The sequence below is a fragment of the Pipistrellus kuhlii genome, unplaced genomic scaffold (genome assembly GCF_014108245.1).
Source record: "Pipistrellus kuhlii isolate mPipKuh1 unplaced genomic scaffold, mPipKuh1.p scaffold_m20_p_35, whole genome shotgun sequence".
Classification (NCBI taxonomy): Eukaryota; Metazoa; Chordata; class Mammalia; order Chiroptera; family Vespertilionidae; genus Pipistrellus; species Pipistrellus kuhlii.
The window spans coordinates 950,092-975,641 of NW_023425535.1; the positions used below are offsets into that span (position 1 = coordinate 950,092).

The 25,550-nt window shown below is 58.5% G+C and overlaps 1 protein-coding gene across 2 annotated transcripts; it reads left to right on the plus strand.

Annotated features, from left to right (window-relative positions):
- Positions 1 to 25,071, plus strand: TMEM72 (transmembrane protein 72). Of its 2 annotated transcripts, XM_045570650.1 has the most exons (6): positions 232 to 500; positions 11,930 to 12,057; positions 18,832 to 18,898; positions 22,005 to 22,076; positions 22,747 to 22,886; positions 24,583 to 25,071. In XM_045570650.1, the coding sequence occupies exon 6, from the start codon at positions 24,588 to 24,590 to the stop codon at positions 25,056 to 25,058; it is 471 nt and encodes a 156-aa protein (XP_045426606.1). In that variant the 5' UTR covers positions 232 to 500; positions 11,930 to 12,057; positions 18,832 to 18,898; positions 22,005 to 22,076; positions 22,747 to 22,886; positions 24,583 to 24,587; the 3' UTR covers positions 25,059 to 25,071. The 2 variants fall into 2 exon arrangements, with proteins under 2 accessions (XP_036317166.1, XP_045426606.1); XM_036461273.2 differs by lacking the exon at positions 11,930 to 12,057 and having other exon boundaries at positions 1 to 500.
- Positions 25,072 to 25,550: the final 479 nt, after the last annotated feature.

The following is a 25,550-nucleotide window of genomic DNA, read 5'->3' on the forward strand; positions in this document are numbered from 1 at the left end:
TCCAGGTGGGACTGGCTCTGAGCTGCCCAGGACGAAAGAGCCTGGGCTGGCTCCTCGGCCGGCTCCCTCCTCCCAGTCAGAAGCAGCTGATTGCCAGCTCCAGGCTGCCTGCCTCTAGCCCAGCCCTAATCGACCTGATCTCAGGCTGCCACTGGGGCCATGGCAGCTGCTGAAAGCAGAGGGGACCTTTCTCCAGGGTAATGATTAAGCTGAGTGCCTGGCAAAGGCACAGGCAGCCGGCAGGAAGGTGAGTCCTATTCACACCTCGACCAGGCTGCAGTGGCTGGAACTGGTTTGGGACAGCAGGGCCCCGGGGCACGAGGGCCCCGAGCTGGCAGCCACAGCCTCCCTGGACACGGGACGTCTGAGAGCATCTCGGGCCTGAGCCTCTGCTGCCCGGCCTGCGGGCGGCTGCCCTCACCCCAGCGCCATGAAGCTGCAGGCGTTCTGGACGGGGCTGGAATACACCTGCCGGCTCCTGGGCATCACCACGGCTGCAGGTAGGACCCCACCTCCCTGCTGGAGTCCTCTGCACACTGGCAGAGCAGATGGGCTGGCCCAGCCGTGGAAGCCAGCTGGCTGGGATGGGCAGACGCCTCTGACCACATCTGCCCTTCACTTTCCTCCCCAAAACCCCCAGGGCACAGCGGGTGCAGCGGGGTCAGCTACGGACTGGGAACCAAGGGCCTCCGGAGCCCTCAGCCTCCTCATCTTGGAAATGAGTGGAGGGTCAGCCCCACCTCCTGCGAGGCTGCTGCGAGGGGGTGGTGGCTGAAGGTGAAGGTGGAAAAGCTGATGCCTCGCTGTAGAGTTAGCAGAGCACATCTGGCTTTATTCATACCACAGCCACACACACACACACACACACACATCGTCATAGAGAGAGAATTCCCAGCTGAGCTGGAGGGCTGGTCATGGAGGCCTCGGGCTTCCTTGATGCTCTGCAGAGTTCCAGGGAAGTGGTTCCTGGGCTGGCTCCTCTCCCTCACCTGCCTAATCCCGTGGCTGCTCGACTTGCTGGGAGGACAGACAGAGCAGAACCAGTGGGACCACGGCCCTGAGTGCTGCCTTCTCACTTCCCTAGGGCAAACCCTACCCTGGCCCAGCCTTCTCCCCCCCCCCCAAACACACACACACACACACAGGGCCAGGATAAGTGAGCTGCAGTGTTCTGAGCTCTGAGCACTGGGCCTCCCTGTCCCTGGGGACAAGGAGGAGACGCCCTCAGCTCATGGAGTCCTTCTCCATCACTGGACCGAATCACGGGCATGGATCTCGGTGAATGGGAAATGCCCGCAGCTCAGACTCCAGCAGTGCTGCCACCAGCCTTGGCCCACCTGCGCCCTGTGACCTTGGAGAGCACGGGCCCTCTGGGACCAAGCTTTCTGGTCTCTGCGATGGAGCTAACCGGCCCTGCTGGCCAGATTTTTGAAGGATCAAAGATGCGTGAGCTGATCAGATAGCTGGACTGGGGATAAAGCCTTTTGGGAGAAGCCATGGCATACTTCCGCCCTCAGGGGACCCATGTCACTCCCAGGCGCCGGCCAGGCTCACTAGTAGACTGGCCAGTGGAGTCTACAGCATGGAGGCCCTGAGTTAGCACAGAACCCGCCGTCTGAGATGACCTAATCCCACACATCCTGACATAGATGTAGCATCTGAGCTCAAATAGGGGCAGGGACCTTACCAAGGTCACATGGCGGCCTGGAGCCCTGGTCCCTCAGCTTCTGAAAAGGCTGGGCTCTTGCCAAAGCTCACTCTGCCTTCCAGGGTAGGAAGCCCGCCCGCAGGCACCAGGAAGGTCGGGACCTGCTCTGCTGAGGCCCGAGCAGAGGAGCCGGTGGGGAGCTAGCTCCGGAAGCTGTCGGGGCCACCTGTCCCCTCCCTCGGGGAGGCTCAGGGAACCCTAAACAGGTTTCCATGTCTGGGTTCAAGGTCTGGTCTACATCTGTTGATCTAGACTCCGCCTGCCTCCTCTAAGCCCTGTTCCATAAAGCGGAAGCACACCCCTTTCCGCTGCTCGCAGATGTCCCCGCCACACCCTGCCCAGAGCCCCACCCGCCTCCTGTCAGGAATCCGTGTTGATCTGTATCTACCCTAATGGGTTAGCTTGAGACCATTTAAATCCGACTTACCTCAGCCAGAGGAAGGGGCTGCAGCCGTCACGCACACCACTTCCCCCCCTGGCCACATTCCTCACACACACACACAGACACACACACACACCCCGCACAGAGGGCGCTGCTGACGCTGAGGCAGGCCTCCCGCTGGGCTTTGAAAAGGCTCCAGGCTGAAAGTAGGCCACAGACTGCCTTTTGCTGGCCCTGCTTTTCAGGCGTCTTGTTGGGAGCAGGGCAGCTAGAGGGAGGCTCCGTCTCTCGGCGTATCTCCAGTTGCAGTCCCCGGGAACTCTTGGCCTGTTCCAGTGTCAGGTTTGCAAATTCTTTATTCCCTTCGGCCTCCTTTTTGGTGGAATTCCTGCTGAGAAGCCAGGCCTCACGTACAGGGGCACCGCTGCTGGAGGGGAAATACGGCTTGAGAGAGAGGCTGTCAGTTTGCAGAAACTTGGGGAGACCCTGGCCCCCCTGTGGGGAGGAGTGTGGTTCCCCAGCAGCTGGAGGAAGCATCAGGTGACCCAAGGCCATCAGACAGACACCTGCAGGAACCAGGCAGCACCTACCAACTGGCCTGGCCCTGGACCTCCTTCCGCTCGGCAGACAGGACCTGTGACTGCCAGAGGCTCCGAAGGCACAGGCCTCAGGGGTCTCCCCCGATGACAGGGCCCAGCAGCCTGGCCACGGCGTGCCCTGCACACTGCACAGGGGCTGGCCGAGCTCACCCTCCCGCTTCACCCAGGCCCTGTGGGTGAAGCTGCTTTAGACGCCCAGTGGTCCCGGGCCATGCTGCCCCACCCCATGGCCAGCCCCACACCACACACTGGGCACAGACAGAGTCCTGCTACCACCAAACAGGAGGAGACAGGCCATGGGCAGACTGCGCCCAGCCAGACGTGTTCGAAAACTAGAAAATTCTCTTCCTTTGAGTCAATTGTAAGGTTTCTAGGTCAGCACAAACCCTCGCCTCCCCACTAGTCTCACACTTAGCTGGCTGCTAAGTGACCTCCCTGGTGGGGAAGGCAGTGTGTGTGTGTGTGTGTGTGTGTGTGTGTGTGTGTGTTATGTATGTGTGTCCATGTGTGACCTCTCGGTGCCTGTTATGGACATGTGTCCACAGCAGCCACCCAGGGAAGCACACTAACGGGACCAGCGCACAGACTGGGAGCCCTCGCCCTCCCTGCACAGATGTCCGCAGCTGCCTGCTGCCAGAGAGGCCCGCTGGGTGTGCTGGGAGGAGAGCCCAGGGGCCTCGCCGTGTGGAGTTTTCACTGCAGACCACCCGTCGGCAGGGCGCCTGGGAGGGACTGTAACTGAGATGGAGCACGGCAACCAAGGGCCTTGCTCCTCCATGAAGTGAGAACAGAGCCTGGGCGTGGGCTGGCCCCATGCCTGCTCTGGGGAGGACGGATCAATTTCCTGTGGACTTTGCACTCCTCCTCCTCCCCACCTCCGAGGGTGACTCCATGGATTTCCTCACTGCGCTGCGCCCTGCCCAGCCCCGCCGGAAACGGGAGGGGAGAGTTCCCCGTGCCAGTGGATGTTGCACCTCGGGGGTCCCAGACCTGGTGGAGTGCAGAGGAAAGGGGGGAGACTAATGCCCCTCAGCCATGACCACTGGGGAAAGCCCTCTTTCGGCAGCCACATCCTTGCCTGTGAGTCTCCCCAGAAGAGGAGCTGCCACTGTCTCTGAGCCCGTGGTGAGGCCGCCTCGCACTCCTCAGCGCACAGGGCTCGGCCTGAGGCTCCTTGCAGCCAGCACTCAGGGGCAGGTTTTCCTCTTCCAGCCTCGGCTCCGGAGTCACACTGGCAATGGGCATCACTGTGAGTCTGCTGAGAGCCGGACACTGCTGCATGTATTTCATGTAGTGCCTCGTTTTATCCTTATAACTACCCTTCGGAGCACCGCTGTGCTCATCCTCCTCCTCATTCTGCGCAGGGAAAACTGAGGCCTAGTGCAAGAGGCCGTTTGCTCGGGCCCTCACAACCAGAAAGCAGGGCGGAAGATGTGAATGGGCGGTGGCTCGCTCCCGAGGCCCCACTCTTAGAGTGCCCTGCACCTAAGTCTTTCCATGCCGTGAGTGTCCCAGGATGCAGGATGCAAACACACAGAGGGTACCAAGGAGGCCAGACTAAAGCCACCACCATCCACCTGGCGCCCCACCCCAGTCAGCCTGTCAGGTCGGTGGTCACGGCGAGTGTGGACAGTTACCGTGGCGTATAGTCAGGAATGACCCACACTTCCGACACATAAAGACACTGATATTTGACACGGCCGCACATGCCCTCTGCATGGTTATGTGCTTGGACCCCTCTCGGACCCGCTCCTGGACCTCAGCCTGATCTGCACAGCTTTCCGGAGGGGCTGTCGCAGCGGCCGTCTATGGACAGCCCAGCGCTGCAGGAAGACAACGTGCTATAAAGTCATCATCTCGCTGCAGCCCCGCCTGCGTCTGGGAGGGCCAAGCTGGGATCGCTTAGGGCTTTGTTTGATTCCAGGGTTTGACCCATTAACCTCCCTCCACACCAAGGGCAGAGCCTGGCTTTCAGCAGCGCCCTCCTGCCACTCTCCGTTTGAAATGGTGACTTATTAATGCGGACTAGGGCGCAAGGAGCACTTAAGCCCAGATGTTCTCGTTATTTTTTAAAGGGCACCGCAAATGCACAGTTTGACCTCAGCCCTTTTCAGAGCCTTCCGAAACAAACTAATGCCTCTGCGGCAGCCATCCCGGGCCCTCCGTGCTAATTTCCACCCTTCTGAAACATTATCCCCGCGGCCACTTCCTGCCACGGAAGGAAGCTTCCGGCACCCCAACACATCCACAGTGGCTTTGCTAGCCACACTGTTTTCAGATCCTCCAAGCGGATGTTGGCTGGATTTTCCCTGATCTGATTGCTTCAACAAGTAAAAGAAATTCCCCCACCTCAGCTCCACCTGGAAGATAATGTGATTTGGCTCATGCATGTCTTTCCTTATTTTATATCCTTGTGCCCCTTTTCTTGGATTTAGAACGAGAAACCCAGAACTCCACTTAAGATTCATTTGCTCAGCAAACATTTGCAGAACTCCCACCCGGTGCCATGAAGACACACACGTTACAATGGCACGACCTCCCTCTAGAGAAGCATACGATGACCAAGGAGACGAGCTGGAAAACGCATGTCCTGGCCCCAAACACTGCAGCCCAAGGCTTGGGAGGTAAAGCATGTCCTTCTCTACCACGGACTAGGCATGTGCCTCCAGGCCTGGTACCCAGCAGGTTAATGCGGTGGAAGGAGGCCTGAACACATGATACAACATGTATTATAGAATTGTATACCTGAAGCCTGTACAATTTTTATTAACAAAATTTGAAAAGATGGAAATACATCTCAACTCATTTTATAAAACTATAAAACAATGTCACTCCAACAAATTCGACTTAAAAAATCAGTTTTCTCATCTATGAAATGGGGATAACAAATGCATCCACCTTTGGGGTTGTGAGCATTCGATGAGACAATGACCAAACCAGGGAAATGCCTGGCACACGGATTCTCACGCAGCGCTGGTTAACAGTGCTGGTTAATTTCAGAGGCATCTGCAGAACACAGGGGCTGTGCAGCATGACTGATGAGCTCTTCCTGCAGTGTGGAGGGGGGAAAGGGAGATCAGAGGAAAAGAACAAGGCAACATATGACCCTTGAACCTGGAGAGGGAGAAAGGGGCTAGACTGTGAGAGATCTTACACTGACTAACATTTTCCTTCACATTTTGAGCTTGGGTTATTAATATCGGCTCACAAGAACTTGGTTATTTCATATATATGTTGATTTTTAGAGAGAGAGGAAGGGAGAGGAAGATAGAGAAACATCAATGTGAGAACTCAACATCATTCAGCCACCTCCTTCACCCCTCCTTCCCCCCCCCCCCCCCCCCCGTAGCATATACACTGGGGATGGAGCCTGCAACCTAACATGTGCCCCAACTGAGAGTCAAACCAGCCACCTCTTGGTGCACGGGAGGTTGCCCAACCAAACGAGCCACACCAGCAGGGCATGGTTGTTTTTTATTATTATTAAATTTATTGGGGTGACATTGGGTAGGTTTCAAGTGTACAATGCTATGACACATCACCTGTATATTGCCCACTGTGTGCCCACTACCAAAGTCAAGTTTCCATCACTGTACACTTGATCCCCTCATGGTGATCCAACCAGAAGGAAGATGGTAGCCTTTTTTATTTTCCTTAGGATGCCAGTTCTTTTAAGTTTGTCCTTAGTCTGTGCAGCCATCTGAATAGGCGTTATTATCAGAAGGAAATGTAGTCATACATAGAGGCTGATGCTGGCATGAGGGAGCTCTCCTGGGGCTTCCCCCTGGGCCTTCCCAGCTTCCCAGGGGCCAGGTAACGGTCAGAGAAAGAAACGTGGCATTTGTGTCAGGGGCAGGAAACACGAGAGGCATCACCATTGCTTTCTGGCACCTGGAAAGCTGCCGTGTGGAAGAGCGATCCGATGTGTTCTCTTCAAATGCAAGACAGGATAAGAATCAAGTGTCTAGGACAAATGCCTTGACCTGAAGTCAAGTCCTAGAAGAAATTTCCCCCATGGGTTATCAGGGAGATGCCACTCTGTGGTGGAGCAAGAGCCTCCATAGTATCTACCGGTGAGTCCTGCAAGAGTCCTCCGTGTGAACAACGCCATCACCAGAAGCTGGGGGAGCTGCCCACGTGGCTTCACGGGGGAATTCCACCGCATTCGAGGAAGAAATAGTCCCATTCTACACAACCCTTCCAGAAATTTGAAAAGATGGGAATACGTCTCAACTCATTTTATAAAACTAGCATTACTCCAATAGTAGACAAAGACGTCACAAGAAAGCTACAGATTAACTTCCCCCATCAACACGGATGTAAAAATTCTTAACCAAGTTTTAGCAAATCAAATAAAAATATGTAAAAATGATAGCATCAAACTACAAAACACTATAGGATAGATCTGACAAAAATTTATACATTGGAAACTAAAATATACTGCTGAGGAACAGGAAAGAAGACCTAGTATATGAGAGAGATATTTTGTTCATGGGTGGGAAGACTCGGTATCATTAAAATGTCAGTTCTCCAAAAAATTGTTCTATAGACTAACTGCAATCTCAGCCAAAATCCTAGCAGGTTTGTTTTGTGTATTTGCATGTGTGTGTGTGTGTGTGTGTGTCCTAAGTGTAGACAGGCTGTTTCTAAAATGTACCTGGAAATGTAAAGGTCCTAATATAACCAAAGCAACTTTGTACACAAAGAGCAAAATAAGAACTTTAACACTACCTGATTTTAAGACTTATAAAGTACAGAAGTCAAGACTGCAGTTTTTATACAAAAAAAGACAAATTGATTAATGGAACACAGGAGCATTCAGAAATAGAACTAGCCATATACCATGTACAACAGAATTTTGACAAGTACAAAGATAATTTAGTATAGAAAGAATAACTTAACTTTTTAACTCACTAACACTTGAATATTCATTAATTTTATATATATTTGTACCATATACCAAAAAAAAGAAAAAAGACTCAAAATAAAATAGATTATGGACCTAAAGGTAAAACCTACAACTATGAAATTCCTAGAAAATAGGATAAACTTCAGTAATGAGTTAGGCAGAGGTTTCTGAGATAAAATACCAAATTTCAATCCACAAAACAAATTAATAAATTGCACCCCATCAAAATTTAACACTTTACTCTTCGAAATATAATTGTAAGAGAATGAAGAAAAAAAAAAGTTAACAAAGAGATGCAACAGCAAAACGCACATGAAAAAATGTTCCATGACATTAGTCACTAAGGAAATGCACACCAAAACTACCATGAGGTACGACTCCCTGCCTTTAGGAAGAAAGACTCACCATGCCACGTGCTGAAGTGTCGGCAAGAGTGTGGAACTCTCAAAAACTGCTGACGGAGAGGTAAAATGGTACACTCAATTTGGAAATGGTTTGGCAGTTTCTTAAAAATGACCCACTCCTAGGTACTTACCCAAGGAATAAGAAAGCATATGTTTATGAAAATGTTGTAAGTAGCCAAAACTAGAAACAATCCAAGTCCCCAGCAACAGGTGGATTCTATCCATTCTACTCCGCAACAGAAGAGCACATGCTGCCTGGCAGGTGTGGCTCAGCTGGGCCTCGTCCCAGGCACCGAAAGGTTGCTGGTTGGATTTTGGTCAGGACACATTCCTCGATTGTGGGCTTGATCTCCTAGTGGGAGTGCAAGAGGTAGCCAATCCCTCTCCCTTCTACTCTCTCTAAAAACTATTTAAAATATTTTTTAAAAAAAATAAAAAGCACATGCTACAACATAGATGAATCTCAATAATCACCCTGAATGAAAGTAAACATATGAAAAAGAGTACATTTAAATACATTTTAGAAAATGAAAACTAATCTCTATAACAGAACATAGATTAGTGGTTGTCGAGGGTGGATGGGTGGGTAAGACGGTATGTTTACAAGGATATGAGGAGAGATATATTCGTTATCCTGATTGTAGTGATGGTTTCTGGGTATATATATATATATATATATATATATATATATATGTCAATACTTATCAAACTGAACACTCTAAAGTGCAATTGTTATATATCAATTATCCTAATAATAAAGAGGTAATATGCAAATTGACCATCACACCCTCACACAAAGATGACCACCCCCATGTGGTCACAAAATGGCCACCAAGAGAGGGCAGTTTGGGGTGACCGGCCTTCAGGGGAGGGCAGTTAAGGGAGACTAGGCCAGCAAAGGAGGAAAGTTGGGGGAGGTGGGGGGGCAACCAGGCTTATAGGAGAGGGCAGTTGGGGGCAACCAGGTCAGCAGGGGAGGCCAATTGGGAGCATTTGGGCCAGCAAGGGAGCAGTTAGGCATTGATCAGGCTGGCAGGGAAGTGGTTAGGGGCAATCAGGCAGGTAGACAGAAGAGTGGTTGGGAGACAGCAGTCTCTGATTGTAAGAGGGATGTCCGATGGGCCTGATCCCGTGGGGATCAGGCCTAACCTGGCAGTTGAACATCCCCCAAGGGGTCTTGGATTGAAGAGAGTGCAGGCTGGGCTGAGGGACACTACTCCCCCACCCTCCACCCCCACCCCCAGCGCACAAATTTCATGCACCAGGCCTCTAGTATTTCAATAAAACTGTTTCTAAAAGTAGATGTGCCTGTTATCTATTGCCAAAATAATGCTGTGTAACATCTGCAAACCCTCAGTGGGATAGAGCAACAAGCTTTTGTTATTCACACATGTGCCCACTGAGGAGCGGGTGCACTGGATTGATGTCGATTTTGGGCTGGGCAGCCCTGCTAGTGTTGCTGGGTGTGCTTCCCTTGCTGGGGCTGTTGACCCATCTAGACTGGCCATGGCTGGGGTGAAATGGGCCACTCTGCTGTCTGTGTCCCTGCTGCTCCCGCAGGCTGACTCTGGCATGCGCCAGGAGAGAACATGCATGTGCATTTCACACCTGTGCTTGCATGGTGCCCAAAGCAGGCCACGTTGCTGAGTCCAGATGCAAGGTCACGGCAAAGTCACTTAGCAGCGTGTGGATGCAGAGAGGGGTTTTGCACATGCATAATCGGCCTCTTGGCTGGTCAGCTTCAGTGTGTGGCTCGTGTTTGAAGAATCCAGCAGAGAACCAGTGGACTCTTGCCTCTGGGGAATTCTACCTGAACAGACTGGTGAGAGTGATCGGGTACTGAGTGCCAGGCTGTGCTCTAACAGCTCTTCTAACTGAACATCGGAAACTTTCTCCTATAAAACCTCAGCCTTTCATCACAGTGCCTCTGACCCCTGGCTCATAGGTGTCCGCTGAACAGCTCTCCGTACCCAGGTCAATGTCCCTGCCGTGTTAGAATCTGCCAGAACTTCTCCTGAGTAAGCAGCCTGCAACCACTACCTTCCATCTCAGAGGCTTCTTAGCAACTAGTTCCGATATCCCCAGGTCCTCAGCAGTAGCGGACAGCTAGCTTTCACCTCTGCCACCAGCTGTGCCCTCTTCTGATCTGAAGCCCGCTCCAGCCATCGACATCAACCCAGCGCATCCGCTCCTAAGGGGTCTTCACAGGCCGAAGACCTGGAGGAGACAGCCCCTGAGGAAGAGGAGCCGTCACTAAGACCCGGAGTTACCAGGCTGCCCTCGGCAGCAGCGACAATGACATTCTCATGCAGCTACCCGGACAGCCCGGGCCCAGATCACTGCCTGGCATGAAAAGCCGGTTATGCCCTGGCCCGTGTGAGTCAATGGTTAGAGCATCTGCTCGTGGACTGAAGGGTCCTGGGTTCAATTCCAGTCAAGGGCCTGGTTTGCAGGCTCGATCCCCAGCTCTGGTTGGGGTGCTTGTGAGAGGCAACCAAATCGGTGTGTCTCTCTCACATCACTGTTTCTCTCTCTGGGTTTACCCCCCTCCCTTCCACTCTCTCTAAAAATTAATGGAAAAAATATCCTCAGATAAGGATTAACAAACAACAACAAAAAGGCCAGTTAGTGTGGCCTCTGGTGACGGCTGTGAAGTGTCCTGTGTTGCCACCAGGGCACTGCACCAAATGCAAGGCAAGCGTCAGAACTCAACCCAGCAACAGAGTCCGAACAGACAAACCATCGTCAGCGGCGAAGCCGGTCCTGAGGCAGAAGCACAGGCCAAAGCCGGGGAGCCGGGCCCTGGGCAGCCAGCGCCACACCAGGCCCCATCCTCACACACGCTGGCCCACACGGAGCCTGTTCCAAACGAGATGTGCGGTGGATGGGGCTCTGGACCACGTATGTCCTAGCCGGGCTGCAGAAAGAAGCTGAGGCCAGAAAGTCAGTGAGCAGCCTCGGGCACAGCGAAGGGCTCTCAGTCCAGCAGGCGTGTCACTGGTGGAGGGAGGCTGGAAGTCAGCCCTCTTCTCCCCTGAGAGCACTAACGGGAGCACCTCCTCTCCTGACATCACTGTTTCTCTCCTAACAACACTCTGGCCATCAGCTACGTCTGCAGAGCATCCATCACGCTGAGGCCGAACTCTCAGTGCTCACAGCCAATGCGCACCCTTTATTCTCAGCATTTTCCAGAAGAGGAAGCAGGTGAGAGAGGATGACTTGTTGGAGGAGCTGGCATCCGCCTTCCTAAGGTGCCTCCCTCCTGTCTACTGCAGCTCAGCACCTCCTTCCTCTGCCCCCACACTCTGGACCCGAGCGCCAGGATGCCCGCAAGGTGCTCAGACGGTATCCACGGCCCAGGCTGCACCGCAGCCTCGGGGTCCAGAATCTGACCACTGCTAAGCAGCGAAGGAAGACAGCACAGAAGAACACTCTGTGGAGAAGAGCACGCCGTGGGGGTGTGGACTCAGCCCGGACAGGAGGGACGGGGCGGAGGCTAGAGGTGGAGGTGGGATGCAGTGGGGTGCGGGGGCTTGAGGAGGAAGAGCTGGCTCCAGCTGGCACCACCAGGGGTCCTCGCTGGGGACTGTGCAGGGCAGTGGGACGAGTGGCAATTGTCTGTTGAACTGGGATGAGGGATAACAGGATCCTGAGGAACAGGTAACAGGGAGGGATAGAAGGACGGGCCCCAAACAGCCCTTTGAAAGCACCCCACCCACCGACAGCGGGCAGAACCATGCAGCCGCATCAAGGCAGTTCTGGGGGCAAATCTTTCTTACCTGAAGCCTGGTTCATGGCACTTCTCTCCTGTCTGCATGTCACACTGTCAGCTCTGCTGACTTCGGGACAAAGTCTCAGGGTTACTGGGTGGGTGGGTTGAAAGTCGCCCATTTTGTACTGAACTGAGCCCCATGGGTGTAGCTTCAGACATCCCAGTCAGGACAGCGTGAGGCCAGCCTCCGTGAGAGCCAGAAGCCCTCACACCACGGCGTGTACAGCGCTGGCCGCCAGGGCTCGCGGCCGGCCTGGGAGTGAATGCCTCCTTCCGTTAGGATATAAGTGCCTGGCTCGGCTCTCCCTAGTCCCGCTCCGCTGGGTAACTCCCCTGCTGTCCGGACAGCCCTGCCTGCAGCTGAGAACGGCAGTTCCTCAGCCCGTGCCACAAAGCGAGGACTGCGCCCTCCTCATTCCCATGGTCCTGAGCCTCTTAGCGAGCAGGTGCCTCATAGCCTGGGCAGACGGACACTCGGGGGCAGACGGACACTCAGGGACAGACGGACACTCGGGGGCAGACGGACACTCAGGGACAGACGGACACTCGGGGGGCAGAGGGACACTCGGGGACAGACGGACACTCGGGGGCAGACGGACACTCAGGGACAGACGGACACTCGGGGGCAGACGGACACTCAGGGACAGACAGACACTCGGGGGGCAGACGGACACTCAGGGACAGACGGACACTCGGGGGCAGACGGACACTCGGGGACAGACGGACACTCGGGGGGGAAGATGGACACTCAGGGGGAAGATGGACAGTCGGGGACAGACGGACACTCGGGGGCAGACGGACACTCGGGGGCAGAGGGACACTCGGGGGGAAGATGGACACTCAGGGGGCAGGTCGGCCAATCTTCTCACACCCATCCCGCTCTTCACCCCCAATTTAAGGCTACACTCGGTGTCTGATTTCTGGCTTCTGAAGTATCTGGTTTTGAAGACCAGTCCCTGCAAAGCACTTAGGAAGCTCCAGGCTCTCAGTGAGAACAGCTTTGGGGTGGTATATCTGTGTCATGGGGAACAGGGGTGCCTCCCAAAGAGAGCTTGTCCCCAGCACGAGTCAGCAAGCACCCAGCTGGGGGTGGCTGTCCAGGGGCACTGGGCGCACAAACTCCCCCATAACAGGAGACCTCAATTTCGCTTTCCTCACTTTTTCAACTGAGCGTCTCTTCGAATGGAGCTGCTGGGGGGGGGGGGGGGGGGCCTGGGGAAAGGCAGGCCCTCCTGGCCCTCCAGGAGAGCCTCAGGCCTGAGGCCACAGAGGACTCCGCGGCCAAATGCAGGCGGACACCCGTCTGTCGCTGGGAGACTGTGCCTGAGGCTGTGCACACATTGGAGCGGGGGATCGATGCTGTGGGATATGGGAGCCTGGAGGGGGGGCCCCGGTGAGAGGTGCAGAGGCCGCGGGGCTGGGGGTGTCACTGCTGAGAGTCAGAGCCCACAGGCCCGCACAGGAACCCCCGGCCCACTCCCAGGTAGGCAGAGGACAGGACTAGCTGCGTTTCCGGTTATCGGCGGCTACAGCTAAAGCCACTCAAAAGGTAGCCGCTTAAGACTACAACTTCTCTTATGCTCGAACGTTGTGGCTAAGGAAGGCAGGCAGGGCACAGCGAGGACGGCATCTCTCCAGGATGCGGGGCCTGGGAGGGTGATGGCCACCTGTCCTGACTGCGAGCTCGGGTCAGCGGTTCTCCTCCACCGGGACCTTCTGGGCTGGATGGCCAAGAACTTCCCTCCCATGTCCTATGCCCTGCTGAGAGGACTCAAACCAGCTGGGGCACCCTCTCTCTCTTTCTCTCTCTCCCTCTCTCTCTCCATGGTTATCTTGGGGCTCTTCAGGAGCGTCAGACTTCCACATAGTGGTCAGCTTCTCCAGAACAAGCATTGTTGGAAGTCTCAGTAGAAGAAGCTCTTTGCGAATTAGCCGTGCAAGTCCCCAAACTCTACTTGTACACCTTCCTTCCCTGGGACAGACCACACACACCGCTCAACAGGAAGAGCTGCAAAGTCTGTTCCCAGCTCCCGTCTAACATCTGCTGTAACGAAGCCCCCCATCTTACATGGTTACAGTCAGGGATTCTCCTCTCGGAACAGACTAAGTTTGTGGGGGGCAACTGTCTGTCACAGACCCAGCAATAATCTCCCCAGCTCTCTGGATGCGTTCCTGCCGGGCCAGCAGGGGTGTCCTCCCAGGAGATCTTGCCTGGCTCGCTGACCTGAGAGAGGGTACCTGGCCCAGCCCCGAGAGGCCTGGGAGACCTCCAGAAGACGGCGTTAGGGAAGAGAGTAAGTCCTCGCAGAAGCAGTGGTCCCAGGGCCCTTGGCTGCACCCAGACGCCCATGGCAGGGTTTTCCCTGACCACGGGCTTAGCTTTCTCAGCCAGCATGGCTTCCTAGGGGCAGGACGAGGTGAAAAGGGTGAGGGTGTGGGCCCAGGAAGCACACTGTCTGCTCCAGGGCAACCCTGTGAACATGCTCAGCCCTGGGAGCTGCACAGAGAGGCACCCAGAGACCAGGCCCCGCCCCTGGCCTGTGCACAGAGCCTTGGCGTCACAAAGCCAAGCCCTGAACTCGCACTGCTCTGTCCGCCTGGCCTCACCTGGCCTGTCCCCTCCGCAGGGACTTCCTGTCTCCTCTGCCTTCTTCCTGCTCCTCGTGCTGTTGCTTGTCCCCACCTTCGGCATTCCCGTTTCCTGGGGCTGGGACTGTCTGCCCAGGCTGGGGCACACATTTGCTGTGTACCTTGTACTTTACCCAGACCTGGCTCAGAGGATGTGCTGTGAGCAGGGTGTGGACTCGCCCCGGGGACCCTGGGCCTTGATCAACCAGGGCAACCCTTGGTGGCCGGGACAGCAGCCTCATGGTGAGGTTCAGGCTGGGACTGCTTGTGACATTCAGCAGAGAGCTCTGCCCAGGCTGTGGGCCCTTTGCAACCATCCCGGGGTGAGGGGTGAGGGGTGAGGGGTGAGGGGTGAGGGGTGATCGCCACCCTGACCCACAGCTTGGGCACCAGCTGGTCGCGGAGGCAGTGCAGGGGCAGGTTCCCGCCTCTTTATGATGACGACATGGCAAAACGTATGCTCAGCTGGGCGGGGCGATGCAATGGCCCACTGCCCATGGGGACAAGGTCTCATTCACTTGACACCCCCATGCTTGTGAAGGGCCCCAAGAACCATGCTCCCCTTCCCCGACCTCTGCCAGCAGCGACCTCAGAGCCCTGCGAGGCGGTCTGATCCTGGCGCCCTCTGCCCATTTTGGCCGGCGTGCTGGGCCAAGGTGTTCACCCCCAGGCGCTGGTTGGGATTTTTCATAATAACGTGGGGCTGGCAATCCCACTTTGAGGGATGGTGTGCACAGTAGCAGAATGTGTGCAGGGACTGCTTCAGTGTACAGCACGTGGCAGGACTTCCCTGTGGGGCAGCTGGGCTGGCGCGCCCAGAGAGCTCCAACCCCAATGTCTGTGGTCACCTGTGACCACCTCCACCCAGCAAAAGGCCATCATGCCATAGCAGGGCGTGCCCTTCTCCCCTGCCCGCCTCGCCCAGGTGCCCTGCCTGCAGACAGGTGAACGGAGTCACCCAAGCACACCGTCAGGAGCCATGCCCAGAACTTGCTCCAAGCCAGACCCACAGAGGAGCTGGAGGCTGGCGGGGTGCTGGGGAGGGGAGGCCAGGAGCACCCGGAGCAGGTCCTGGATCTCCGTCACCACCTCTCTCCGCCAGGCAGTCTTAGCCAGTATCACCAGAGCCTCTACCCTCTGCCTGAGGGCAGGGAGCTCTCTGAGATGCCAGTCTGAACGCATCACTCAGCTGCTCCCTGCACCTGAGTGCCCCCAGCCTCTGCCCAGCCCATGGAGCCTACTATTTAAAGAGCCACAGTCCGGCCCCAGCCCATAGGCACTGCCCAGGCCCCTCCCGTGCCCCGGCCCCAGAGGAAACGACTTGCTGTTACACTGCAGGGCCTGCCCCTCCACTTTCTCAGTTCTGACTCCTGCCCGCCTGCCAGGCCTTCTTGGTTCAACACCCTCAGGAACGGCCCTTCTCTCCCTGGCCCTCTGAGCACTTAGGTGAGCCTCTCTCACAGGCTGCGTCACAGTACCTTGTCAGTCCGTACAAACCACGTGTCTCCCCTGGACCAAGCATGCCCTGGAGAGGAGCACATGCCTGACTCCAGCCCACTGCTTCACCCCAACTCACCCAGCAGGAACACCCAGAAGAGCAGGTGAAGCGCAGTCTGGGAGGAGCTGCCAGGAGCCCAGGGAGGCAGCCAAGTAGCTCCAGGGCAGAAACAGGATCCCGGGTGAGGGCCACAGGCAGAGGCAGATGCAGGGGACACAGGAAGGACGCTATGTTGTCTCGGCCTTGCATGGCTAGATGGAGCTGGGAAAGCTGCCCAGGTCAAATAGGGGAGGAAGGAGCTCGTGTTCACGGTCCCCTGACCACACCACACACAGAGCCTGCCTCTCAGCTTTGTCAGTCTCCCCATGCCCAGCAACAACTCTGAGGTGTAACTCATTCTCCCCTTTCAGAGGGAACTCAGCGCACACAGTTAGTACACACCCACTCCACCCAGGTCATATGTGCCCATTCCACCCAGGCCTCGTGTACCCACTCCACCCAGGCCTTCTGTGCCCATTCCACCCAGGCCTCGTGTACCCACTCCACCCAGGCCTCGTGTACCCACTCCACCTAGGCCTCATGTACCCACTCCACCCAGGCCTCCTGTACCCACTCCACCCAGGCCTCATGTACCCACTCACCCAGGCCTCATGTACCCACTCCACCCAGGCCTCCTGTGCCCACTCCACCCAGGCCTCGTGTACCCACTCACCCAGGCCTCGTGTACCCACTCCACCCAGGCCTCCTGTGCCCACTCCACCCAGGCCTCCTGTACCCACTCCACCCAGGCCTCAGGTACCCACTTCACCAAGGTCACATCATCTAGAACTGAGAGTGTAAGCCAAATTGCTTATTTCTGTTGCCACTTTGATTTTTAGATTGCAAACCCCATTCTGCCTCTGGTACTTCTCCAACGCCCCTTTGACCACTGACCCTTTGTTTCGGTCAATAAGTATTAAAATAGCTCTCCTCGGGCCTAATGGTGCAAGGGAGGGAACGGAGCTGTTCCCAAGGCCCTCTCCTGCCATCTGCTGGCCATTTGCCACAAGCGCATGGAAATCGACAAAGACTGATCAGAATGAAACCACACCATAAAATAACAAGCTGTTTCATTCAGCAACTGTGATGTGCTTGGGATCAATTAGCCTACTAAATCCTCATAATCAATATGTTCCAGAGGAACCATGAGGAAACTGAGGCTAGAGAGATGAGTGACTCAGCTATCAACTAGCAAGTGTGAGGCTGAAATGCAGGATCAAACCTAGGCAGCCGTGGCCAGTTGGTTTATTTGTGCTGCCTTCACTCCCTGTACCTCAGTTTCCTCTCTTGGAAAATGAGGTTGGAATGCTACTTTCACATGGAACGTTGTGATCATTAAATAAGTTAATAAATGCTAAGTGCTGAGAACAAGGCAAGATACACAGTGAAAATTAAATAAATGATACATACCACACACAACACACATGCCAACACATCTGCATACCTCACACACACATGTGCACATACACACACACTCCACGTACACTAGTAGGCAGTGGAAACCAGGAAACTGCTCACCACCTGCAGCCAGAAACCTCACGATTGCTCCTTCACGTTCTGGCACATGTGTCCTGTGAGCACATCACCAGCCTCGTTTTCCTCCCTGCAAAACGGGGTGTGCAGAGCTCACCGCGTCACAGGGATGCTAGGAGGAGTCGGGACATGTGTGACCATCGTGTGTAAGCCAGTGAGTGCTCTGCAGGTGGTGCTGACACTCATCCCCAGCTCCTCACCGGGACTGATTCTGCGGAGGCAGAGACGCTGGCCCTGCCGCTCTGAGCACGGGGCTCCATCTGCGAGACAACCTGGGTGGCTGGGTACCCCCCTCCCTTCCTAGGCCAAGGCACCCCCTCCTGTCTCCCTGCAGCACTCCCTCCTTCCCCAGAAGTGAGGGTGGAGGTGCTGGCAGCCTAAGCGAGGGGCTCCACACCGCATTTTACATTTCGGGAGGCAGCCCTTCTGCCCAGACAAAGGGCTGGGACCCCCCAGGGGCGGGAGCCTACAAGCATCTCTTTGCCCGCCCGGGACGAGGGACGAGGGGCGGCCTCAGGCCCAGAGAAGCAGCCGCGTGCGCAGCAGACGTGAGTCCTACAGCCCATGTTGACAGCCCAAGTCTCTGAGTTTCAGAAGAGGGCGGAGGACGAGGTGGCAAGCACCACAGTGGAAACACCGGCGGGGCATGTCACCTGGGCCCAGAAAGACATGCAGGAGCGAGGAGTATGATCGATTAGGCCCAGAAAGAGGTCCGGCCGGGGCCACCGCGGCCCTGCAGGCCTGGGACATCGCACCGCCTGTGACCCGGCTCCATCCGCGAGTGGACGGGTCAGGGCGCCGCTGGGCAGTGAAGCTGTTAGAGCAGGGAGCCCGGGAGGAGACAGCGGTGAGCCAGCAGGTCTGCAAAGGTGGCTCCAAGGCAGAGGGCACCCTGGGAAAGGGAGGTCACGTGTTCGAGTCCCAACTGCCAAGAAAGGGCGAGAGGACGGCGGGCTGAGCAGCATCTATCAGGGCCTAATGGGCCCTGGGGCCAGAGCCGTGGTGTGAGGCCGCTGCCAAACCAGCGAGGGAAACGGGCCATGGGTGCCAGAGCAGGCAGTGCCACCCTCGGAGGGTCCTGTGTGGGCGTTCCTGGGGCACTCGAGGGGGGTGGGGGGGAGTCTGTGCTCAGGGAGACGGCACTGAGCACACCTGGGGCTCTGCCTGGAGCCACCCTGGTTTCCGAGACAGTCAGGAGGCTCCTGCTCTCTCCGTCCTCCCAGCCGCCCGCTCTGAGCCGCCTGGGAAGAGCCTCCCGGCTCTCCGCCCCGGGACAGGCTGGCTCCCGGCCACGGCGCCCGCTCAGGGCAGGGCGGTGGCGGGAGCCTCTGGGCCACTGTCCCCTCCTCTCCCTCCCAGTGCTGATCGGCGTGGGCACCGAGACCTTCCTCCAGGGGCACTTCAGGAGCCTGGCGTTCTACCTGCTGTGAGTACGCACTGCTCTCCCGGGCGTGTTCTGCTTTCTCCTCCATTAACACGGAGCAGCCAGACCTCCCCTGCTACGCCGTCCTGTCCCAGAGGAGGAAGGGCTAGCGGGCGACTTAGAGCATCCTCTGCTTTGGAAAGGGCTGTAATCAAACCATCCCATAACCCAACCAATCATCCTCCTATCCACTCCCCCACCCACCACCCATTCATCCACCCACCCATCAACCCCCCTGCCATTCATCCACCCACCCACCCATCCACCCACCCCCCAGCCATTCATCCACCTACCCACCCACCCATTCATCCACCCACCCATCCACCCACCCTCCCACCCCCCAGCCATTCATCCATCCAGTCATCCATCCATCCACCCACCCACCCACCCATCCACCCACCCCCAGCCATTCATCCACCCACCCATCCACCCCCTGCCATTCATCCACCCACCCATCCACCCACCCCCCAGCCATTCATCCACCTACCCATCCATCCAGTCATCCATCCATCTATCCACCCACCCACCCAGCCATCCACCCCCCCCAGCCATTCATCCACCTTCCCACCCACCCATCCATCCACCCACCCACCCACCCACCATCCACATCCATCCATTCATCTATTAACATGGCTGCCTATCCGCCCACCCACCTCTCCCAGAGCTCCTTAGGGAGCACACATTCACCAAGCTCCTGTGTTAGAGAGGGACCTCAGAGGACCATAACTTTGTGCCATCCTCCTGCCAAGGGTTACAGGTTTCCCTTATCCGGTGTCCTCTAGCTCAGACAGCCCTGGCGAAGTAGCCAGTGTCCTGGTTTTGCAGAGGAGAAATTCAGTGGGAGTGAGCAGCTCAGCCACATCACCAAGCCACTGAGCAGCCCTGTCCTTTCTTCTCTGCCCGCTGTCTCTGCAAGTGCCCCTGGCAGGGGAGAGCACTGTGCAGCTCTGACCACCTCCAGAGGGAGCCCCGCAGGATGCCTCCTCTGTCCCCTCTCCCCTCCACGTCCACACACAGCACCTGGCCTCCCCGCCTCAGACAAGCTCTCCGGTGTGAGAGGTGGGTCCGTCCATCATCTCCCAGCCAGACCCTTACCCCACAGGCGCGTCCACACTGCCACAGCCAGCCGCCTGGATACGCGGTTCCCTCTGGCGACTTTCACGGCCGCCACAGCCTCCAGGCCATGCCCTTGCCATCCCTGACCTCCACCTTATTTCTAGTCACTCCGTCCGCCCCCTCCCCCCTCAAGCGGCTCTTCCCACACTCGCCCACCTTCCCTCTGGGCCTTGGCTCGTCCAAGCAGGTACCCAGGGTGCCTTTCCACCCACTTCACCTGACTCCCAGGCCCCTCCCTGCCATCGGGCCCTGGGACCCCTGCCCATGCCAGACCCCACCGGCTGGGAGTGGCCTCCTGCTCCGAAGGTCCCCCAGGTCTTACTGAGTGTCCCAGCCACCCTGCACAGTCTCCCTGGAATCCAGAGCAGCCTGGCTTCCTCCTCTCTGTAGCCGCCTAGTTCATCCACAGACATGACTTTGGGGAGGAACTGGGGGTCACTACCCTCTGACAGTCCCGTCCGTGGCCAGTTCACACTGCCTGTGGCTGCCCAGCCCTGCCTCTTCCTGGCTCTCTGCCTGTCTTAAGGGGATGCAGTGCTCACCTGGTCCCCCTGTGGCCCAGTCCTAGAAGGAGTTCTTTTGAGTCTCTGGTCCCCCGCCCCTCATCGCGAACCAATTGATGTTCCCCACCCATGCCCTGCTCTCCTCCCCAAGGGATTAGCACCCAGCCCACCCTGCGCATCCTTCCTGCACTGTGCCCACTGGTTCTTCAGGGGCCACCCAAATGTCCCGCCTCCCTCTTTGCACCCTTCCTTCCTCCCCCCCCTCATACACACACACACACACACACACACACACACACAATCTCCCCCACACAGATCTTGAGCTCAAGCTGCTGTGGTCCCTCACACTCAGCGCATTCATCGAGTGCAGGGCACACTTGCCCGTGCATCACTGCCATCTCCGTATCCTCAGACAAGCCGGGCCAAGGAGGGGTCCTGGCAAGAGGCGCTGGCCTGTGCAGAGGCCCCGTGGCACCTGAGCTGTGCTAAGGAAGTTCGGTCCTATTGGCCAGGAGACTCTCCAATAGGAAATGTGAGTCCCATTCCCAAAGACCGTGATGCTGGGCCCAGGGACGATGATTTTACACATTCCCAGGAAATTATGACGGGGGGTCTCCGGACCACCCCTGGAGCAGGAGGAGGATTTAAAGAATTCTAGACTGGGCCGAAACCGTTTGGCTCAGTGGATAGAGCATCAGCCTGCGGACTGAAAGGTCCCAGGGTCGATTCCAGTCAAGGACATGTACCTTGGTTGCGGGCATATCCCCAGTAGGGGGGTGTGCAAGAGGCAGTTTATCGATGTTTCTCATCCATGTTTCTAACTCTCTTCCTCTCTGTAAAATATCAATAAAAATATATTTAATAAAAGAAAGAAAGAAAAAAAGAATCCTAGCCTGGGAAGAGTGTGGTCAGTCTCAGGAGTCAGAAGGACCGCCTGGAGAGAGGAGCAGGGACAGGCGGTGGGGCCAGGCAGTCAGGGAGACCAAGAGGGGGGAGTGGTGCGGTGTCTGGGAGCCAGGCCCACACTCAGGCTCTCGGGTGAGGCCAGAGAGAACGGGACGGACTCTGAGCTGATTTCAGGACACAGTCAGCCCATACCCGTGACCTTTGCGTGATGAGAAAAGCGGGAGAAGGAAGGGGCTTGGGAAGGGGTCCAGCTTTAAGCCGCTCAGTGGGGCAGTGGGTATCCGTCCCAGTGACAGCAGGAAGGATATCTGCCAGTGTCCGCACAGGAATGCTGTGGTCAAGGTGGCCCCTCCTGCGGGCCTGCAGCCCCCTCCTCACCTGTCTGTCCAGGCGGCACCGCCTCCACCACCACAGCCCAACCTCCTGCAGGCCCTGGCATCAAGACCCGCGGGGGACGCTGGCTGGGTGACAGATCAGGTTGAGAAGCTCTGGCCGGGAGGCCAGGGTGCAGGGAGCAGACCACCGGCAGGAAGGGGAAGGGAGCGCCGGAGGAGGCCCCGCCTCACTCACCTGTCTCCACGCAGGTTCACGGGAGCCGCCGTCGCCGTGTGCGAAGGGGCCTACTTCGTGGCTCAGCTGCTGGCCCTCTGCTTCCAGTGAGTAGCTCCCGCTGCCCAGGGATCCTTGCAACTTCTGAGGGGGGAGGGGAGGGAGCCGGTGAGAGGAGCCCTAGGCTTGAAGGCCCATTTTACCAGTTCTGGACGGCTCCACCCCAGCTAGGACCTGGGCACAAAGAATGACCACCAGGGGGAACCAAAGAGCTGTGGCAGTGGGTGTGGAAGAGGCTGTGTCTGGGCCAACGCACCATCCTTCAGGCCCGCTGCTGCTCCGAGCCCGCCTGGCAGGATGAGACCTGCAGATCCCTGCTCTAGAGGGGAAGGAACTGGGCCTAAGGACAAGGCTTTCTCCCTTTGAACCTGGGGCAGCAGCCCTGACGGAGTCAGGCGGGTGTGGGCTCTGCGTAAGCCCCTCTGAGCCCTGTCATCGCACACCCAGGCGAGACCCTACGCAGCCAGGCCCCTTGTGCAAGGCGTGAACCGCACAACCGCCCGCCCACGTCTCACACTGCACGCCTGCTCCGCCCTGCTGTGGGCCCCAGTGCCCCCTGAGGCACCTGCTCCCTTCTCCTGCCTTTCAGGGCCTCTGGGGGCAAGGAGCACAGCAAGACCCCTAAGGGAGGACTCCCACCCGGGTGCCTGCAGAGAGCGTGCCCACAGCCTGTGAGCTGCTGCCTGCTCCCTGCTCACCCGGACTCCCTCCTCCCAGGTGTCCGCCCGGGTCCCTGGCCGCCAGAGCGAGGGAGAAGGCATGCTGGCTGGGCTGCTTCCAGAAGTTCCTGGCCTACCTGCTGCTGTCCGTGGCCTGCTTCCTCCACCCCGTGCTGGTCTGGCACGTGACCATCCCAGGTAGGACTCCGGGGGGGGGGGGGGAGGGGCGTGGAGGGGGGCACACGGGGCGGCTCTGAGCCCGAGGCTGGGTCCCCCTCACTCAGCCGCGGTGATGTGCTGGCAGGGCCCGGGCTCATTGCCCTTGGCCCAGGCCGTGGGGATGCGGCCTGTCAGACCCCCACGCTGCTTCCCGGCAGGCATGTGCCTGAGGTGCATCCTCCGTGTAGGTGACCAGAGGCTGCACCCCCAAAAACCCCTTTCTGTCGAAGTCTGTCGTGGCCTGAGCTTTCAGAGGGTGCCGGTCATTTCCCTGCCCAGACCCACCGTCTCCCGTGCCCTACTCAGCGCCACACCCTGGGCCTAAGGGGAGCCCGGCAGGAAGGGACCGAGGACCCTCAGCAGCCACAGCACCTCCTGCTCCCAGCCCTGAGCGAGCGGCTCCTGGCCGCAGAGGCAGGACCCTGCGCTCCCAGCTCCCGGGGCCTGTCCTGGCTTTCCCTCCGACACCCTCCTTGTGACCCACCTAAAGGCGGAAAGCACCGCCCCGCCCTGGGAGAGCCTCCTCTCCTCCCTGCAGTCCCTGTCTCAGCCCCCAGGACCACCCCTCCCTGTCCCCCCTCTCCCCCCGCCCCACAGACCACTGAGCAGCACACAGCACACAGCGCTAGAGCCAGCCCCGGCCTCCCGCCCCGCCTCCGCCCGCCCTGGGAAAGCCAGGGAGCCAGGGGGCTCTGGCCCGGCGACAGGACCGGCCCCTCTTCCTCTGCACAGGGCGGGCAGGAGCCCCGGCAGGGAAGCCAGAGCAGGTCCCCTCTCCCTCTGCACAGGGTGGGCAGGAGCCCCCGCAGGGAAGCCAGAGCAGGTCCCGCCGGGGCGGAGGGTCCTCTGCCTGGAGGCCTCGGAGGGGCCAGGAGGGGCGATGCATGCTGGCCCCCCTCCCCCAGGAGGTCTGCACTCTCCCCTGTTCCCTGAGGAGGCGACAGGGAGTGATGGACGTCCCAGCAGGTGGGGCCGGTATCCGCCATAGACCCCAGGCCATTGGTGGGTCACAGTCCAGCTCCAACAGCCAGTGAGAGAGGCTGAGTGCGGTGAGGGAGGCTGTGCAGGCAGCACCAGGGGGGCTATCACCAGGAAGCGAGCCTCAGGCACAGGGTCCCCTCGCTCCCGGCCAGGGGCGGGTGCTAGTACGGGGTCAGGCTGCCCCGGGTCTGCTGTGCTGTGTGGGGAGTGGGGAGTGGGGAGTGGGGAGTCAGGAGTGGGCAGTGGGCAATGGGCAGTGGGGAGTGAGGAGTGGGGAGTGGGCAGTGGGCAGTGGGCAGCGGGCAGTGGGCAATGGGGGTGGGGAGTGCGCAGTGGGCAGCGGGCAGCGGGCAGTGGGGGTGGGGAGTGAGGAGTGGGGAGTGGGCAGTGGGCAGTGGGCAGCGGGCAGTGGGCAATGGGGGTGGGGAGTGCGCAGTGGGCAGCGGGCAGCGGGCAGTGGGGGTGGGGAGTGAGGATTGGGGAGTGGGCAGTGGGCAGTTGACAGTGGGCAGTGGGCAGTGGGCAGCGGGGGGCGGGCAGTGGACAGCGGGCAGCGGGCAGTGGGCAGTGAGGAGTGAGGGCCGGAGCAGTACTGAGTGTGGACCCAGTGTGCGCCCTGGCCTGTGGGGACGGTGGGCTGGGCAGCCTCTGGCTTCCCCAGGACACTCCCGCAGCCTGACCCCGCTCTCCCCAGGCTCCATGATGGTCCTCACGGGCCTGGCCTACTTCCTGCTCAGCAAGAGGAAGAAGAGCAGAGCCGGGCCCGCGGGGCCGGCCCCGGAGCAGTACACGGACCCCTGCCGCAGCGCCCGCAGCACCACGGGCTCCGGGGACACCGAGCAGACCTACACCTTCCCCGGGGCCCTCCGGCGGGGGCCCCGCTCCCTCCTCGCCCACATGCGGCGCCTGCTGAAGGGGCCCAGGAAGCCCGGCGCCCCCCGACGCCCCGAGGCCCCCACCGAGCTGACCCTGGAGCCGGCCGCCTCGCCGGCCGCGAAGAAGCAGGTGCACTTTGAGGACCGTGTGGTCAGGATCATCCCCGCCCGCGACGGCCCGGACAGCGAGGACAGCGAGCCGGAGCCGGAGGAGGCCAGCTCCGACACCACCCCCATCATCCCGCCGCCGCCCGCGCCCCGCTTCCTGTCGGCGCTCCCGGGCGGCCTCTTCTGAGCCGCGGCTCCCGCTGGGGGCCGCCCCGCCGGGTCTGCGCCATGGGGGCCTGCCCGGAGCTCCGGACACCGTGGCCTCCGGGGAGCCGGGTCCGTAAGCTGGCTCTTCAGGGGGTGACCAGACTCCTCCACTCGGCCCCCCGCCATCGAGTGACATGGCAGGTCCCGAAACAGCCTTCAGGGGTGCAAAGGAAGCCATGCCGGTGCAGGTCCTTCCTCCTGGACACGGGTGAGGAAATCCTGTGCTCTCCCCCAGGAGACCGTCACTCCCGCCTCCTGCTGCTCCGACACAGGCGCAGCACCCAGCCCTGAAGACCAAGGATGTGGGGCAGCTCAGCCATGTCCACAGGCAGGTGTGGAGGGCACCACGGGCCCAGCCCTGAGCTGAGGTTGTGCGGACGGGCGGGAAGGCCGGGCCGAGGGCCCTCAAGGCGGGGAGCGGTGCCCGGCGGCGGGGAGCGGTGCCCGGCAGCGGAGAGCGGTGCCCGGCGGC